General features: G+C 44.7%; 1 protein-coding gene and 1 pseudogene across 3 annotated transcripts in view; both read left to right on the top strand.

The window, feature by feature from the left end:
• NIPAL2 (NIPA like domain containing 2) overlaps positions 1-17,441 on the top strand; it is an 84,483-nt gene that overhangs the window by 20,548 nt on the left and 46,494 nt on the right. For both annotated transcript variants that reach the window (XM_080909486.1, XM_080909485.1), the window contains exons 2-3: positions 4,903-4,971; positions 6,414-6,585. In XM_080909486.1, coding sequence (XP_080765612.1) covers positions 4,903-4,971; positions 6,414-6,585 — 241 coding nt within the window. The remainder of the gene's footprint in view (positions 1-4,902; positions 4,972-6,413; positions 6,586-17,441) is intronic.
• Positions 444-1,020, top strand: LOC308414281 (large ribosomal subunit protein uL13-like; annotated as a pseudogene). The gene has a single exon. The product of its transcript is annotated as a large ribosomal subunit protein uL13-like (transcript).

Below are 17,441 nucleotides of genomic sequence, written 5' to 3'. Positions count from 1 at the left end.
TTGAAAGTGTGTGTGATCAGGGTTCATGATGTAAGGCCCCCAAACAGTCACTAAAAGTACTATGTAAAATTTTTTTAATTAGTCTACTATAAATGATTCTGATATAAAGAAAACTCCTATTTCCATAGAGATATTACTATTTTAATTTTTTAAATTCTTCAAGACTTGTGCTTTACTAAAGAATTAGAGAATAAATTCTCTCAAATAAAAACAATAAGGCTCAGGATAAAGCTCTTAAGCAGAAAAGGTTAGACTAGAATGCTGACAATGGATGGAAAGCTAGGTAGAAAGCTAAAAATGGGCGGGATGTGTACAGCCGTGAGAAGGAAGAGGAAAAGCTTGCAGAAGTCCAAATGAAGATGGAAAAGTAAAACTGATAAAGAGGTAAGACTTGAGTCTAGGAATGAATGAAGTACATTACTTTTCCCAGGTGGCTGCCTAAGATGGCGGAGGGGCAGGTTCTAATACTGGATGGCTGAGGTCATCTTCTGGACCGCCTGGCGTCCACTGTGGCCACGCAGGTACTGCTGGGCCCGAAGGTGATGGTTGTACACTGTGAGGGCATCAACATTTCTGGAAATTTCTACAGAAACAAGTTAAAGTATCTAGCCTTTCTCCGAAAGCGGATGAACACCAACCCCTCTCAAGGCCCCTACACTTCAGAGCTCCGAGCTGCATGCTTTGGTGCACTGTGCGTGACATGCTTCCTACAGACCAAGAGAGGTCAGGCTGCCCTGGAACGCCTCAAGGTGTTGGACAGGATTCCTCCACCCTATAACAAGAACAAGTGGATGGTGGTCCCTGCTGCCCTCAAGGTTGTGCGGCTGAAACCTACCTGAGTCTTCTGGCTCATGAGGTCAGGTGACCGCCACTCTGGGGGAGAAACGGAAGGAAAAGGCCAAGATCCACTATCTGAAGAAGAAGCAGCTCTTGAGGCTACGGAAACAGGCAGAAAAGAATGTGGAGAAGAAAGTCTGCAAGTTCACAGAGGTCCTCAAGACCAATGGACTACTGGTGTGAACCCAATAAAGACTGTTTGTGCCTCAAAAAAAAAAAAGAAAGAAAGAAAGAAAAAGAAGAAGTACATTAATTTCACCTTCAGAAAGAAAGGTCTCCAGGCTGGGTGGTTCAGTGGGTGGATCCTGCCACCAGGGCTGGTGGCCTGAGCTCGGGCTACATCCCACTCCATGGGAGGGGGAACACACCCCACAGGTTGTTTTCTGGCCTCCACATAATAAAAGTCTTCAACGTTTTGGAGGGAGGAAAGGTAGAAACATCTGCAACATTTTATTTCTTTGGGTAAAAATACGTAATTTATACACATAAGTTATATCACAAATATCACATGTTTTATTGAAATTTATTTCACATGCCATATAATTTAGTCATATAAAATGGACAGTCTATTGATTTTAAGCATATTTGCCAAGTTGTAAAGTCATCATACTGTAGTTACCTTGAGGACATTCTATTATCTAAGGATAAGTCTGTACCATTTTGTTGTCGTTCCTAAGCTTCCTCATTTCCCTCACGCCAACATAAATCTGAGCGAAGTCAGGTAACCTGATCTTTCAAACCCAATCCTTGCGCGTAGCAAACACTTTTCAAAATTCTTCCTCCCGCAGCATGTCTCGGTGGAGGCTTTATGGCCGTGTGGCATCCCACACCACACTTACTTATCAGTCAGCAAAATTTGGGTCCTTTCCACTTTTGACCTTTACCAGTAATGCTGCCATGCACACTTCTAGGAGCTTCCTGAGTAAGCATATCTCTGTGTTTCAGAAACGAAAGTTCCATGTTTCTGAAAGGCAGTCAAAGTGTGCTCCTAAGAAATTGTATCATTTTGATCTCCTACCAGCAACTTGTGGGTTCTCGCCTACCTCATCCTTGCTAACACTTGCTGTTTTCTTGTTTCTATTTGTAGCCGTCTAACCAGCTGTGCGGTGGTATACCTTCTGGTTTTGATTTGTAGTCCTCTTTGGAAAGAGCTGCTCATGGCTCGTCCACTTACTGTCTTAAGGTTGAATCACAGGAGTTTTTAGAGCAGGGCCCTGGCTATCAAACACTCAGATTTATAATATGTCCTCCCGTTCTGTTGTTTGCCTTGTCAATTTGTTGATAGTCTGAAGGTTTCGTCTGGGGGCTGGGCATTTAGCTCTAATGGAGTGCTTGACTAATAGACGAAAGAACACAGGAATGTCATCAGCACCACACACAAAATATGTTTCTATCTTGCTGGGGTCCAACCTGTGTATTTTGTATTTTATCGTATGAGATTTCGGTGTCATATCCAGAACTCCCTTGCTGTATCTGGTCATCACTTTAAAAACCCCCACCCTGAATGGTTTTTGAATGGCTCATTAAATGGTTTAAATGATTTTAGAACCAATTATTTCTCTTCAGCAATTTTCTTTTATGGCTATGGAAGATTTTCATAATTATACATTCAATGCCAACTTTCTTTTGAGTCTTTGCTTTCCTAATTATTGCCAAATGCATTGGATTATGAGTTTTAAAGGCGGGGAAACAGTACACTGCATTGTGACACAGGCATTTTCCCCATGAGGAGTAAGCAACCTGATTGTCAAGTGCCACTATTGGGAACAAAGTCTTAACTCGTTAAAGACCATATTATGTGTCAACTGTGATATGAGTTTTCAGCTTTTCTGCCTCGTTTTTTTTTAAATACAGAATTTCACTTTGGCTTGAGCAATAGAACCCTAAGACTTCAAAGACACTTTGAATCCAAAAAGGACGTCTTATATCTATGGTGCTCACTTGAAATCCAAGTACCTCTTTGGAATTTGAAACTGGCTGGGAGTTACTTCAGTGTGTGTATGTGTGTGTGTGTGCATGTGTGTTTCTGTGTGTTTGTGTGTGTGTATATGTTTGTTTGTGTGTGTATGTGTCTGTGTGTGTGTTTGTGTGTGTGTGTGTGTTTGTGTGTGTGTTTGTGTGTTAGTTTATGTGTGTGTGTTTGTGTGTGTTTGTGTGTATTTGTGTGTGTTTGTATGTGTGTTTTTGTGTGTGTGTAGTTGTGTGTGTATTTGTGTGTGTGTTTGTGTGTGTTTGTATGTATGTTTTTGTGTGTGTATTTGTGTGTGTTTGTGTGTGTGTTTGTGTGTTTGTATGTGTGTGTTTGTGTGTGTGTTCAGGAGTCCATGTGTCCACTGTGCATGTGTGGAAGACAAAAAACAAGTTTGCCCTCTTCCTTGTTGAAACAAGGTCTGTCTCGTTGTTACTACCTTGCGGTTTACTCTACACTGGCTGACCCACAAGCTTCTGGTCAATTCTCCTGTCTCCACTCCTCTCAGGCTAGGAGTACTGGGATTACAGATACAAGACCCTGCATCGCGTTATTTTATGTGACTCCAGGAACTGAACTCGGGTCAAGCATGAATAGCTCACACTTGTATCCACCAAGCCATCTCCTGACCCTCCATCTTTTTAATTTATTTTATTTTTGACAGAAGGTCTCTCCCTACACCTGGGGTTACCTGACTTGGCTGGCTAGGCTGGCTGACCAGTGAGTTCCGGGATCTACCCGTCTCTGCTCCCCAGTGTTGAGGTTACAGACAGGACCACCCGTTTCCATGGCTGCTGGGTCAGAACACAAGCCCTTCACATTTGCACGGCAAGTGCTTTGCCCCTGGAGCCTTCTCAGCAGCCCACAATTGAATCATTTATAGCTATCGAATAATTCATAACTTACCTGTGGTAAATATTTGAACAGTGTGAAGAACTCCTTTTTAAACTTTATGATTCTCATTTAAACTGTTACGTACTTTTTAAGCATCTACTAATCCCCTGATTTTGAGGAGTATATTACTCAGTGGAACCGTAAGACTTGGTCCTCCTACCTCAGAGAATTTGCCTTCACCTTGTAGAGCCTAATGGCACACATGATGGTATTTAATAAGAAATATGCATTTACCATCTAAGGTAAGACTCTGAATTTCTCTAGACAGGCAAGAGGAGAGGCTGATGGAGACCAACACCCCGTAGTGAAGCCGGTGCTGTGAACACACGTTCCACCGCCCGGGGTAGCCAACACCATAGGCAGTGACCAGAGGAGTGGAGGGAAGTGTGGTCTGGTGCAGCACTGTAGAGTGAGAGAAGCATTCCTGAAAATCTCTCCCCTCAAAGCCAGGAAAGGGAAACACCTTGTCAAGACACGAGATTCCCCTTGACTTGGAGTCCTGTTATCTCTCTCTCACCACAGTCCTTCTGAGTCCAGAGAGGGAAGGAAATGAACAAGACAGAATTGTCAGAGCTGGGTGGGTGCTTAGTGGTGGGACAGACAGATGCCTAGAAAGTCTAGTGTCAGGCTTAGCTACTTCCTTTCCAAGATAAGGCCTCAAGATGCAGCTCAGGCTGGCCTGGGGCCTCTCGCCTGATTATCCACTTCTGCTTCCTTCCTGGTCCAATTGCAGGCACAAACCACCATACCTGGCTATGACCTAGTAAGCATTTTTTACTTTATTCATTATTCATATGTGTATAGTTTGTGTGTGTGCATACATACATACATATATACATGCATGCACACATACATGCAGACACACATGCATACTTATATGTGTGGAGGTCAGAGGACACGTTTCAGGAATTGGGTTCCTCTTTTCCCTGCGGGTTCTCTGGATCAAATCCAAAGTGTTAAGACATACATCATAGGCTCTTACCCATGGAGTCATCTCACTGGCCTTGACCCAGTTATTTCTAAAAGCCAGAACCTGATTGCTTTCTCACTTTAATCAACTATTATTCCCAAACAATAAGTTTGGCAAATGTAGGTGAACCAAAGCTGAGCAGATGAATAAATCAATTAATACATCAGCACTACCCCCACCCTGCCACCGATCATCTTACAACGCCATTTAAAGAAAATATTTTCTTTTACAGATTCACCTTTTTGGAGTTCTGCTGGCCATCGTAGGAAACCTGGTTATCAGCATTTCCCTAAATATCCAGGTGAGCAAAACTCACGGATTACAGCACGTTCCCTTCTGCCAAAATTTTACCCATTAAAAAAAAACAGATTTTATATATATATATATTGCAATCTAACTGTAGAATACAGGTCTTGAAGAAGGTAGGATATATGGTCGGAACTTAACTGAAACTGGGATTGCTACTGCTGATGGTAAAGTAAAACCTGTATAAATACGAACTTCAAACCAAACCATGAATCCAGTCCAAACTGTAAGTCATTTAATGAGTCGGTTTGAAACAGAATCAAACCAGTACAGTTCCTAAGGCTGCTGAATTAAAACAGGTCTGAATGTCAAAGTAATTCCTTATGAATCAAAATGTCTTCTTCTAGTGTGCTCTGCGTGTGCTTTTGTTTTATTCATATCTTATACGAATTTTAATACACTAAAATATTTGCTTTCTGACCCACAAACGTTGCCCCACACGTGGAAAGGCGACCCTTGTTCAGTTTGTGGCTGCTGCTGTTTTCTGATACTAAGGATTAAAGTTAGGGCCTTGTGCACACTGGGCAAGTGCTCCACCACTGAACTCCAGCCCCAGCCATAAGACATCGAGATTTCTAATGTTCCACGTATTCTTCTAGACCTCTTATCAGAAAACCAGTCTTATCAGAAAACCTAGGGGAAATGCATTTAATGAGTCCTTTAGAAATCCACGGACTTGGTTTGGTTTGCAGTGCTGGGAATAAAACCCAAAGCCGCCGTGCGGAGGCTCATGAGGTACCCTACCACTGAACTATACCACGTGGTCCTGATGTTTTCGATACAAAGAGATATTTGACCCAGATATCAGTGAGTTTGCCTGCCACAGTTCCCAGCAGCATGCTGGTTCCCAGTAGTGGTAGACCCTTCACCGCATTCATCCCAATCCCTTCTAAAAACATGTTCTTTAACACTTTAGTGCCTTTGTTTTGTTAATGTTCTTTTGGAATCTGAAACTATTTTAAATTGTAAAAGAGCTGCTTGGGTGCTCTAAAACACCTCTCACCTCCACGAGACACTCACGTTTAGATATTAACGATGATACATATTTTAGAGTTGTAAAGGGGGGAAAGGTTTTCTTATGTAAAAGACCCTCCAGACCGTAGGATGCTGTAGAAATGAGAATTGCTTCTGCTATTAATATACTTGGGACAAAGACAAAACCATAATAGTCTGCAAATAAATTAGAGAGCTCTGATGTAAATTTGTGAGCTCTAAACCTTCAAAGCACCTGGGGCTTGGCTGTGCATGCCTTTAATTCTAGCACTGGGGCAGAGACAGAGGAATCTCTGAAAGTTTGAGGCCAGCCTGGTCTACATAACGAATACCAGACCAACCAGGGCTACATGGTGAGAATCTGCCTCAAAAACAAATAAAAACTTGACAGCAAGTCTTAATTTGGATTAATATGTTTTCTATTTATGTTTGATTCGCTTCTAGAAATATTCTCATCTTAATCTGGCCCAGAAAGAGCACCCGAAGCCGTACTTTAAGAGTGCGCTGTGGCTGAGCGGAGTCCTGCTGATGGCCGTAGGAGAGACAGGCAATTTCGCAGCCTATGGGGTCGCGCCCATCACTCTGATAGCACCGCTGGGCTGCACGTCGGTTACAGGTGGGTCACTCGTCCCTGTGTTGGCAAATTAAATGTTCGAGAGTTAGAAGAAGGGATAAAAAAAATGACAGAAGACGTCTTTCTTCTTCCTGAGCATGGGATGTAGGATGTCGGTTCCAATCTCTGTTCTTCTCCCACACCGACCACATAGAAACAGGTATTTTATAGTTTTTCCATCCACGTTCAAAGGCGATAGTCAGCGTGTAAGGCTTAGTGTGTTCAGTTTTTGTCATGTTACATGTTATACTGGTTTTGTTTTGTTTTGTTCCAAGTGTGGCCCTGGCTGTCCTGGAACTTATTTTCAGAGCAGGCTGGTCTTGAACTCAGAGAGATCCACCTCCTTCTGCCTGTGCTGGGATTGAAGGCGTGTGCCGACACTGCCTGACTTTATACTGTGCTCTTCATCACTAATGGATCATGTAAAAACATTCATAGTGCAGTTTTGTTCTGTTTTTATGTTAAGCTGACAATACGTGTAGTCAGATCACTGCTGTCTGATCCTGAAGCCATATTTAGCCCATCTTTGGTTAAAAATTAAATGTGAGTTATTCTGAATTCCCATGGGGATGCGCAGTTTTACAGTGATGTCACAGTTGTCCCCTTTCATAGTTCACATGGCTAAGCACATTTAGAGATGAGTAAGAGAAAAAAAAAATTACCGCGAACAAGAAGGATAAATTTTGTAAGCCTTGTTAAAAACTTGTAAAACATCTTTTGAGTTTTATTCTTCATCTGCTGCTATGGGAATGGAATATTTCTACATTTCTGTGAGTTTAGAATAAAAACAACTTGGTAGTCGTCGTGAATGACTAGATCAAGCCCAAGTTTTGTATTTCTTCACAGCGTGATGTGACACTCACAGGAAAGCGTCCCTTAAACCGAAATAACATGTTCACAGGCAGAAGTCTGTCTTATTTCGGAAGCCACTCCTTTCCTTAAAACTTTTTAAACAATTAAGATATTATATTAAATCACAGTATAGTAAATATATAGTAAATAAAACTATAGTGTAGTAAGGTTGCAGTATAGTGAGTATGGAAAGATAAAGAATACTTATTTCTCTTTCTACATGGTGTTGAGGCCCGAGGAGATGGTTCTGTGGGGACAAGTGTACATCTACGTCACGGGCATGAGAACCTGAGTTTGTGTCCCCAGCACCCTTGCAGAAGCAAGGTAGAATAGGGCTGGCCCGTGAGCTGAGCACGGAGGGACAGGGACAAGCAGATCCCAAGGATTCACTGGACAGACAGTCTGCTGGGGTGTGAACTCCGGGTCTACTGAGGGACTTGTCACCAGAAAATGAGGTGGACAGGGTAGAGGAAGACACTGCATTGTCCTCAGGCCCCCACACACACAGCACCACACACTCTCCACGCATGCAAACCCCATACACACATGTCCATATAAAAAACTCCCACATGCTGATACTATACTGAAAAGGCAGGATTCATACAACCGTTTACCATTTCTACCATCCCAATAAAACAAACCGGGTGTGTCTTCTGTTTCATTGACTGTAATACATCTGTGGATAACCGAGACTTGAGACTTGTCACTGGCCTGTCAGCACGGGGCCTGGATGAGACCGTGAGCACCTCACTGTATTGACTCTGCTTATAATTCTCCTAGCTCCTGGGAAATTGTAGTAGAGAGCGGCTAAGATGGGAATCCCCCAGTTGCCATTCATGAGCAGGGGAACCTCGAAGACAGTCAAGGAAGCTGTGAACCTGACAATGGCCCTGTGCTGGCTCAAAGCTCTCAGTAATAACCAGGAACTCCCCCCGCCCCCGCCCCAGGCCCCTCTCTACCTCCATCCCTCTGCCTGGGTGATGACTTTTTCAAATGATGCAGCCTATGCTATTGTCTACTCTTAGTCCCATCGCTTGTCCCGGAGATCAGTCCCAGCTACCTCCTTTCTGACCACTTAAGCCTATCCAAAGAAGTGAGTTTATAGCCTCAGAAGCAAACCACGTCTTCCCTACGATGTTTACACACAGCAACATATGCTCGTAAACGCGGTTCCGTACCTCTCCAGCTGCACCTGAAGTGTGTGGGTGAGTGGGGGGCTGGAATCAAAGCAAGATGTCCCCTGAGCAACAGCCCACAATGCTAGAGGCTTCAGGTGTGGAAGAGAAACAGTTGTCAAAACAAAGAGCTGTGTCAGCAGACAGCCAGGAAGAGGTTTCCGGACTTGGCTGAAGTTTCCTCACCTTTTCTTCTTGGGAACTTTCAGAAAGAAATGAAACTTCCCTTTTGAATTTGAAAATAAAAAGATAGCATATGCTATAATTTTACTTTATATTATTATATTATCTAGTACAGTATATACTTTATATTTATAATTTACTTTACTATTTTTCTCCTGGATTTTGCTATCGTGTGTGTGTGTGGTAGTGTGTGTGCTTGTGTGTGTATGTGTGTGTGTTTGTGTGTGTGTGTTTGTGTGTATGTATGGTAGTTTGTGTGTGTTTGTGTGTGTGGTTTGTATGTGTTTGTGTGTGTGTGTGTTTGTGTGTGTGTGTTTGGGTGCTTGTGTGTGTTTGTTTGTGTGTATGTATGGTAGTTTGTGTGTGTTTGTGTGTGTGGTTTGTATGTGTTTGTGTGTGTGTTTGTGTGTGTGTGTGTGTGTGTTTGGGTGCTTGTGTGTGTTTGTGTGTGAGTTGTGTGGGTCTATGTGTGTTTGTGTGTGTGTGTTCGTGTGCTTGTGTGTGTTTGTGTGTGAGTTGTGTGTGTCTATGTGTGTGTTAGTTTGTGTGTGTGTTTGTGTGCTTGTGTGTGTGTGAGTTGTGTGTGTCTATGTGTGTGTGTTTGTGTGTGTGTGTATACGTTGTGGTCTCTGGAAAGAGAGAACTCACCCCTGCAGGCTGTCCTCTGACTGTCATACATATACAAAGAAATAAACGTAATAGAAAGTCTTATGGAGAATTTCATAATCACACAGGTATCTGAAGTTTGGGAGATAAAAAGTTGTATGGGGTTTAAGCCATTGTATGTCCTCAGCGGTAGGTCAGTAAATAAGTGTCCAGAACCCACAAGCCCAGCACCTTTTTGTGGAGCATCTTTAAAAACAATAGAAACCCCTTTCGATGATGCTCACAAGTACCCCAGGCCTTCTAAAGACAGCCTAAATCCTGCCACCCCACCCCAACCCCCTTCAACCCTACCTCCCAACCCCCAACCTCCCCCCCCCATGCTAAGCTGTGTATCAGTGGGGACAGCCTTCACGTTCCTAATGCTTACTCTGACCCACAGCGCTGCGCTGCAGTGTAATTAATTCTAGATGTCTGTGTCTTGTGTGCGTGTGTGTGCTTCTCTTAGGAAGCTCATGGGCTTCTAATTTCACCAGAGCCAAGGCTGGCTAGTGCTCCAGTAAAGCAGCCAGTAGGAGGGCCGTGAGCACACACTGGGGACATGCCGCCAGCCAGCTCGGTAGCCTGTCGGATGGCAAGAAAAGTAGTTGCTGTCCCAGAGGGGCTCATGAAGACCTGAGTGACAGCAAACATCGCAGAGCACTGCCTCCCGCAGCACCGGCTGCTGTCACTGTACTTAGGGTGAGCAGCGTCCCTGCACAGGAACAAAATACAGTGTCCTCCAAAAGCGGAGTTGGCTCCTTGCTCGAATATAGATGAGCCAGTTTGGGGGGATGCTCCTCGATGTTCTTATCCACGTAGTGGCTAATTTGCAGGGAGCAGAAAGTAGAATCGTCTCAGCCCAACGGTTCGCCCATGAAGCGGCAATTGCTCCTCCCCACTTTCCCTATGAACACGTTGTAAAATCCCAGAATGTCTAGATATCAAACCAAGACAAAGCTGCTTGTATAAAACAGACACAGGGCCTGCTTGGTGGTGCACGGCGCCCAGGAGGCTGAGGCAGGAGGTCTGCCACTAACTAAAGGCCAGGCTGGACTAGGTGGTAAGAACCAGACCGGCCATTGCTACATACCAAGACCCTCTCTGATTAGACGAGAGGTGTTCCTCCCCGAGGCTCGGGGGCCATCTTGGAAGGGGAGCAAAAAGATTTGAAGATCCAAAGGTTAAAGAGAACCAGAGATAACCAGGGCCGAATGGTGTCTTCCAGACGTGATAGGGCTGTTCCAGTCATGAGCTCACAGCACCTGCACAGGTGAAGCAGTGTGTATCAATGTTGTGTGGCAGGGAGGGAGGCTTGTAGCTCCCACTGCTAATGGAAGCGCTGCTGACCGTTGATGGCATCCGTGGGAGAGAGTCCGTGGCCTTTAAGCCTGTGGCTGGCCTCTGCTGACTCCATGATGTCTCAGTGAATGGCCCCACACCCAGTAGAATATGGGCACAGATGGAAGCCGATGGACTGTTCTTAAAATGGAGGATGCAAAGTTGTAAGGTAAGGGAGATGGGAAATGAATACGGTCCAAGTATATTGTAAGAAATTCTCAAGGAATAATTTTTTTTTTAATTTTTTGAAAGATTTTTTTAAAAAGCAAGGCAAAAAATCATGGTGAGAGGAAGTGTGGAAGGGAGTATGGGGCAGCTTTCTCTGTGGTGAGAAAGGCATCGTTCTCAGTGTGTGGCTCATTTCCTCCCGCCCTCTCTTCATAGCGGCTCTGTTGGCTGAACGGCAACGTGAAGGCTGGAGGGCAGGTTTCTTCTCGGCTCCTACTCGGCCTTGATTGGGTGGTTTTTAAATCTATTGTTGAACCAGAACTTTGTTAATAGGACATCAGTCGGGGCGTGAGTTCAGTCCTCCAGAATTCAATCAATCCTTCCACTTAGGAAGGAGGGAGGGAGGGAGGGAAGAAGGAAGGAAGGAAGGAAGGAAGGAAGGAATGAAGAGAAGGAAGGAAAGGAAAGGAAGGAAGGGGAAGTAAAGAAGGAAGGAAGGAAGGAAGGAAGAGAAGGAAGGAAGGAGAAGGAAGGAATGAAGAGAAGGAAGGAAGGGGAAGGAAGGAAGGAAGGAAGGAAGGAGAAGAAAGGAATGAAGAGAAGGAAGGAAGGAAGGAAAGGAAGGAAGAAAGGAAGGAATGAAGAGAAGGAAGGAAGGAAGGAATGAAGAGAAGGAAGGAAGGAAAGGAAGGAAAGAAGGAGAAGGAAGGAATGAAGAGAAGGAAGGAAAGGAAGGAAGGAAGGAGAAGGAAGGAATGAAGAGAAGGAAGGAAAGGAAGGAAGGAAGGAAGAAAGGAAGGAAGGGAAAGGAAAGAAAGAAGGAGAAGAAGAGAAAGAAAGAAATTACATATTGCGAGTTTAAACAAACTTTTGGCCTCCCAATCCTTGTCTTGGGTAGCGCTCTTCCTCAGGACGCCTTTTCTAGACTAAGCGAAACCATCTCGTTCTCGGCTTTCCTCACACAGACCCGCTTTGCATTGTTATGGTGGGATTTTTGTGAATTTAGAAAAAGATGGCCCCTTGATAGGATATTTTATTTCTATCCATCTGCAAATGTTTGTGACCATCCTGAGGAATATATATGGGATGTTTGTGCACTGTGCAACCTATACCAGTGCACAGTTGTGAACAATGGCCTGACTCACACGTGCCTTCCACCAGGCTCACAGTCAGCTGAGACCCAGGAACCTCATACATCACAACCTGCAGAATTGGTCTGGATCTGATGACACACTGATGAAATGGACAGCAGTTCTTTTTTAAAAAATATCCCTTTATTTCTAATTTTTAAGATTTATTTTTATTTATAAAGGGAGGATATGGCTATGTGCATCTGGGTGCAGGTGCCTACAGAGGCTAGAGTCATCAGATATCCTGAATCTGGAGTTACAGATGGTTGTAAACACACACACACACACACACACACACACACACACACATTCACACATGCACAGTCATGGATACACCCACATGGGTGCTGGGAATGAGACTTGGGTCCTCTGCAACATTAGTATATACTCTTAGCTGCCATTTCTCCTATGATTTCAATTTATGATGTTGCACAATGGTTAATCAGTTCACTGGAAGATATTCAAGAACGTTCGCGCCTGTGAACACTCCTAAGTTCCTAAGGATGAATGAGACCATTCCTGTGTCTACAGAATATGGCCTCACACTTTATTGTTGTCCATTTTATACCTTTGAGTTCCATGCTATAAGTCAATTTAGAGATGGTTAAAAATAAGGAAGTGATCTACAGCCTAGAAATTGAGGCTGTGTGGAATTGAGATTCCTGAGGAACCTCACTCAGTGTAAAGTTAATTAATCCAAGGCAGCCACGCAGGAAGGTGCAGGAGGAGACTGGCTCCGGGCTGCAGAGAGGAAGGGGGTAGGAAGGACCAAAGATGCTTTCCAGTTTCATTCTTACAAACACACTGATTTCAAGCCTAAGAGAGAGATTGTTTAGTAAATATTGACGGTGCTTTGGATGATACACAGTGAAAGGTAAGAAATGAACAACGAATCAGTATCCAGCATGTCGGGTGCTGTCTGGGATACAGAAACAACGCCATTCTCAATCGTGGCTTAGGTGAATAGAAGTAGGAGAGAAATTTCTAGGAGAGAGACTGAGTTTGTAAGTGATTAGATGGAATCAAATACTCGGAATTTCGTACTGTGAACAAAGCAGTTAGTAGCAGCGAGTTCTCACTGGCCCAGAATGATATCCTCAGAAATTAAAACCAAGTACCCTGTAGCCCAACTGATTTGGATTAAGGCAGGAGTTAATGGACTGAGAGGACGGTTCGAGTCAGACTGTGCGTGGTCTCCTTCACCTGAATATCTAATGAGCTAGCGTTTGTAACCCTCGCCGTGGGATCTCTCTTGCTCATGCGTCTCCCTGGCACTGTTTAAAAGCCCTCACGGAACCGTGTCTGCAGTCCATTAGAGGACGGTCAGAGCACAGCCTGTAGCCTTTCTGGGGTCTTCTGAAATTCCAGCGAAGTCACGTCAAGCAAAAACTTTGGTCTCCAAGATTTTTATTAGAAACAAATGAGAGGGAACGCGAGCAGCCCGGTGAGCAAGTGCCGTGAAGTCTTACGCAAACCTTGATGCCTCAGAGTCTCTGTCCCTGGGGGCAACAAGCTCAGTGCCACCCAAAAATGTCTGTGACGGATGTGGGGACAGCATTTCACGTGCATGTTGCTTTTAGTGCTGAAAACACGTAGAAAAATACCTCTTTTCCACATGGCTTGCTTTTTTTTCCCTTCAGCACATTTGTCCAAAACCCAGTTTATTATATAAGCAACGTGGACCAAAAGGTCTGACATTTTAATTTTATGTCTGCTCATACATTCTCAAGCAGAAGACGTTGCTAGACTCTAAAGCTTTATCCGAAACATCTTTTCCACCGATCTTTGTTGTTCTGAGGATGCCATAAACTATTTCTAGGCGAATCGCTGACAATGAAGCAATGGGCTGTTAAATTTATAATATAGAATTAATGTTGTCAGTGGCGTGTTTACCTTTTTTATTTGGGGATGGGGCGGGTGGAGACTTTACAGGTCATTAATGCAGGTCAGGAAGAAAGTAGCGGGAAAAGGAGTACGACTGTTCTTCATCCATCTCAATGTCCCCGTGAGAATTATACAAGTCACCGCCGAGCCGATGTTACGTCTTTGTTATCCTCAATACGTAAAATGGAAATTTTTCACCAGAATGAGTTTCTTGACACTTTCGTCCCTGCCAGCATAGACGGAACTCTCTCAGTGTAAGAAGACATCTTTCACACATCCCCAGAGCTTCAAATCCTAACTCCCATTGCAGTTGACATAATTTTTTTTTCCCCTAAAAGTTCCACAGCGAGTAGGGATGGGAATTGTAGAGCCATCCCTCAATATGGTTAGAGCTGACCAAGCCGGCGACCGCGCTAACTGTGTCCACCGGACTGAGGCCTGATTTTGGCCGACAGGGAAGTGTTTTGGTGGTTTGCTCTCTAGCCGTGCAGTAAAGCTGCCAGATCCTGGCCAGAAACCCACCAGACACTTACTCCTTCTGTTTGCAGCATTGTTACGTAATTATGTTCTTTTCATGTGTAGAGCTTGAGATATTGTTGACAAAGGAATTTTATTATTATTATTATTATTATTATTATTATTATTATTATTATTATTATTATTATTATTTTGCCTTCTGGCTTCTTGTGGTATCGACATGCACTCTTTCCTACTATCAGAGAGGTTAAAACAAAAAGGTCTTAGAAATGAAATTGACGAAATTCTCACTTGTGGATTCGGTCAGAGTTTATACACCAGTATTTCCTGTACCGGTGCCTATTACAAGAACTGGCCAGTGCTTTGTATTGATTGACTCATGGATTGATGTCCCTATGATTGAAAGTCAATGAGACCATATCACACAAACTATTCGTTAAAAGTCCAATTTGGGGCTGGAGAGATGGCTCAGTGGTTAGAGCACTGACTGCTCTTCCAGAGGTCCTGAGTTCAAATTCCAGCAACACATGGTGGCTCACAGCCATCTGTAATGGGATCTGATGCCCTTTTCTAGTGTGTCTGAATACCGTGTACTTATATATGATAAACAAATAAATCTTTTTTTTTTAAAGTCCAAATTGGAAGCACTGGAATTAGTTAGGTTGAATAATGACTGTACCTTTCATGGATCTTGTACAGTTTCTCATGAACACTACTCCTCTTCATCACAGACTAGCCACCACCATCTCCACAGCCTACACTTCTAGTCACCACAGCCACCTCTCCCTTCACAGACACCCCTCCCTCACAGACACCCCTCCCTCCACAGACACCCCTCCCCCTCACAGACACCCCTCCCTCACAGACACCCCTCCCTCACAGACACCCCTCCCCCACACAGACATCCCTCCCCCACACAGACACCCCTTCCCCTCACAGACACCCCTCCCTCACAGACACCTCTCCCCCACACAGACACCCCTCCCTCACAGACACCCCTCCCTCACAGACACCCCTCCCCCACACAGACACCCCTCCCTCACAGACACCCCTCCCTCCACAGACACCCCTTTCTCACAGACACCCCTCCCCCACACAGACACCCCTCCCTCACAGACACCCCTCCCTCACAGACACCCCTCCCTCACAGACACCCCTCCCCCACACAGACACCCCTCCCTCACAGACACCCCTCCCTCCACAGACACCCCTCCCTCACAGACACCCCTCCCCCACACAGACATCCCTCCCCCACACAGACACCCCTCCCCCATTCGAACACCCCTCCCTCATGCAGACACCCCTCCCTTACAGACACTCCTCCCTCATGCAGACACCCCTCCCCCACACAGACACCCCTCCCTCACAGACACCCCTCCCTCCACAGACACCCCTCCCTCACAGACACCCCTCCCCCACACAGACATCCCTCCCCCACACAGACACCCCTTCCCCACACAGACACCCCTCCCCCATTCGAACACCCCTCCCTCATGCAGACACCCCTCCCTTACAGACACTCCTCCCTCATGCAGACACCCCTCCCTCACACAGACACCCCTCCCCCACACAGACACCCCTCCCTCACCACAGCCAAACGACGCTCCCTGCATTTTTGTCTTTAGCTATTACCTAACTTGTCCCTATAGATGCTAGGATTTATAAGTTTCAACAAAGCGTGTAAGAACGTGCATGTGTGCATATGTGAACATGTGTGCGAGTGTCTGTTTTAAGTTATATTTATCTTTTGGGAAACAGTGGTTGCAGGTTGGGGCAGAGTAACTGACTACCACACATGAGGCCCTGGTTTTCTTGGCACCACCAAAGTAAAAGTGAAAATAAAGGGTTAAAATGGAGTAAAATAAGTAAAATGACCAAAGTCACTAAAAATTAGCCCTGCATATCTGGGTGGTTTTGACATTTCTTACTTTATCCCTTTAGTTCAAAAATATTTGGGGCAGAAATGGTTAAAACCACAAGAACACAAATATTTTAGAGTTATACCTTTTAAATGGAACAATCGTTTGAATACTCCTTTTTATTTTTTAGCTCTCTTGGTTTTTATTTCATGTATATGAGTGTTTGCCTGCATATATATATGCACGCCACAAAGGAACCGAGAGTCCAGAGAGGTCAGCGTCCCGTAACAGTTACAGACCATTGTGAACCACATGTGTGTGCAGGTGCTCTCATTCTCCTGTTATCATGAAACACGGAGATCTAAACTGTGTGAAAGTCTGCCTGTGATGCCAACTGTTAGTGAAGGTTTGTGCTTGATTACAGAAATAAACCCGGATCAGACTTCGCACAACATGCTACTCTGTCTCCGCTCTCCTGCCTCCTTCCGTCCCTTTTTCTCCCCTCCCCTTCCTGTATCCCCCCCCCCTCACCCTCACCTTCCCATCCTTTTTATGGATCTTAGAACACAACTCTTGACCACATTACACTAAATAACTCTTCCATAGTAATAGCCAGTCTTGCACTGAGACTCATATACTGATTTCAGAGAACAGAAGAATGCAAGCTAACTCTGGGGTTGATCACTCCATAAATCAGGAAGCCTACCACCAGTGCGCATACCTACTTCTGAGACGGGCTCTTCAGTATGTAAGATTTGGCTAAAGCCACCAAATGTGAGCTTGGTCTGCATCTGTTTTTATTAGAAATCTCTCTCTCTCTCTCTTTCTCTCTCTCTCTCTCTCTCTCTCTCTCTCTCTCTCTCTCTCTCTCTCCCTCTCCCTCTCCCTTCCCCTCCCTCCCTCTTCCTCTCTCTCTCCCTTCCCCTCCCCCTCCCTCCCTCCCCCTCCCTTCCTCCCTCCCTCCCTCTCTCTCTCTCTCTCTCTCTCTCTCTCTCTCTCTCTCTCTCTGTGTGTGTGTGTGTGTTCGCTCATGTCAACCTTGAGCAGAATGAATCTCCACTCGAATTGCTGTCCTGAGTGATTCACAACTGTCAAGAAAGTATCTGAAGCACAGATGAATGACTCGTTATCGAGAGTCTGCCTGACCA

The sequence above is a fragment of the Micromys minutus genome (assembly GCF_963924665.1).
Source record: "Micromys minutus genome assembly, chromosome: 33".
NCBI lineage: Eukaryota > Metazoa > Chordata > Mammalia > Rodentia > Muridae > Micromys > Micromys minutus.
This window is presented reverse-complemented; position numbering and strand designations above follow the sequence as displayed.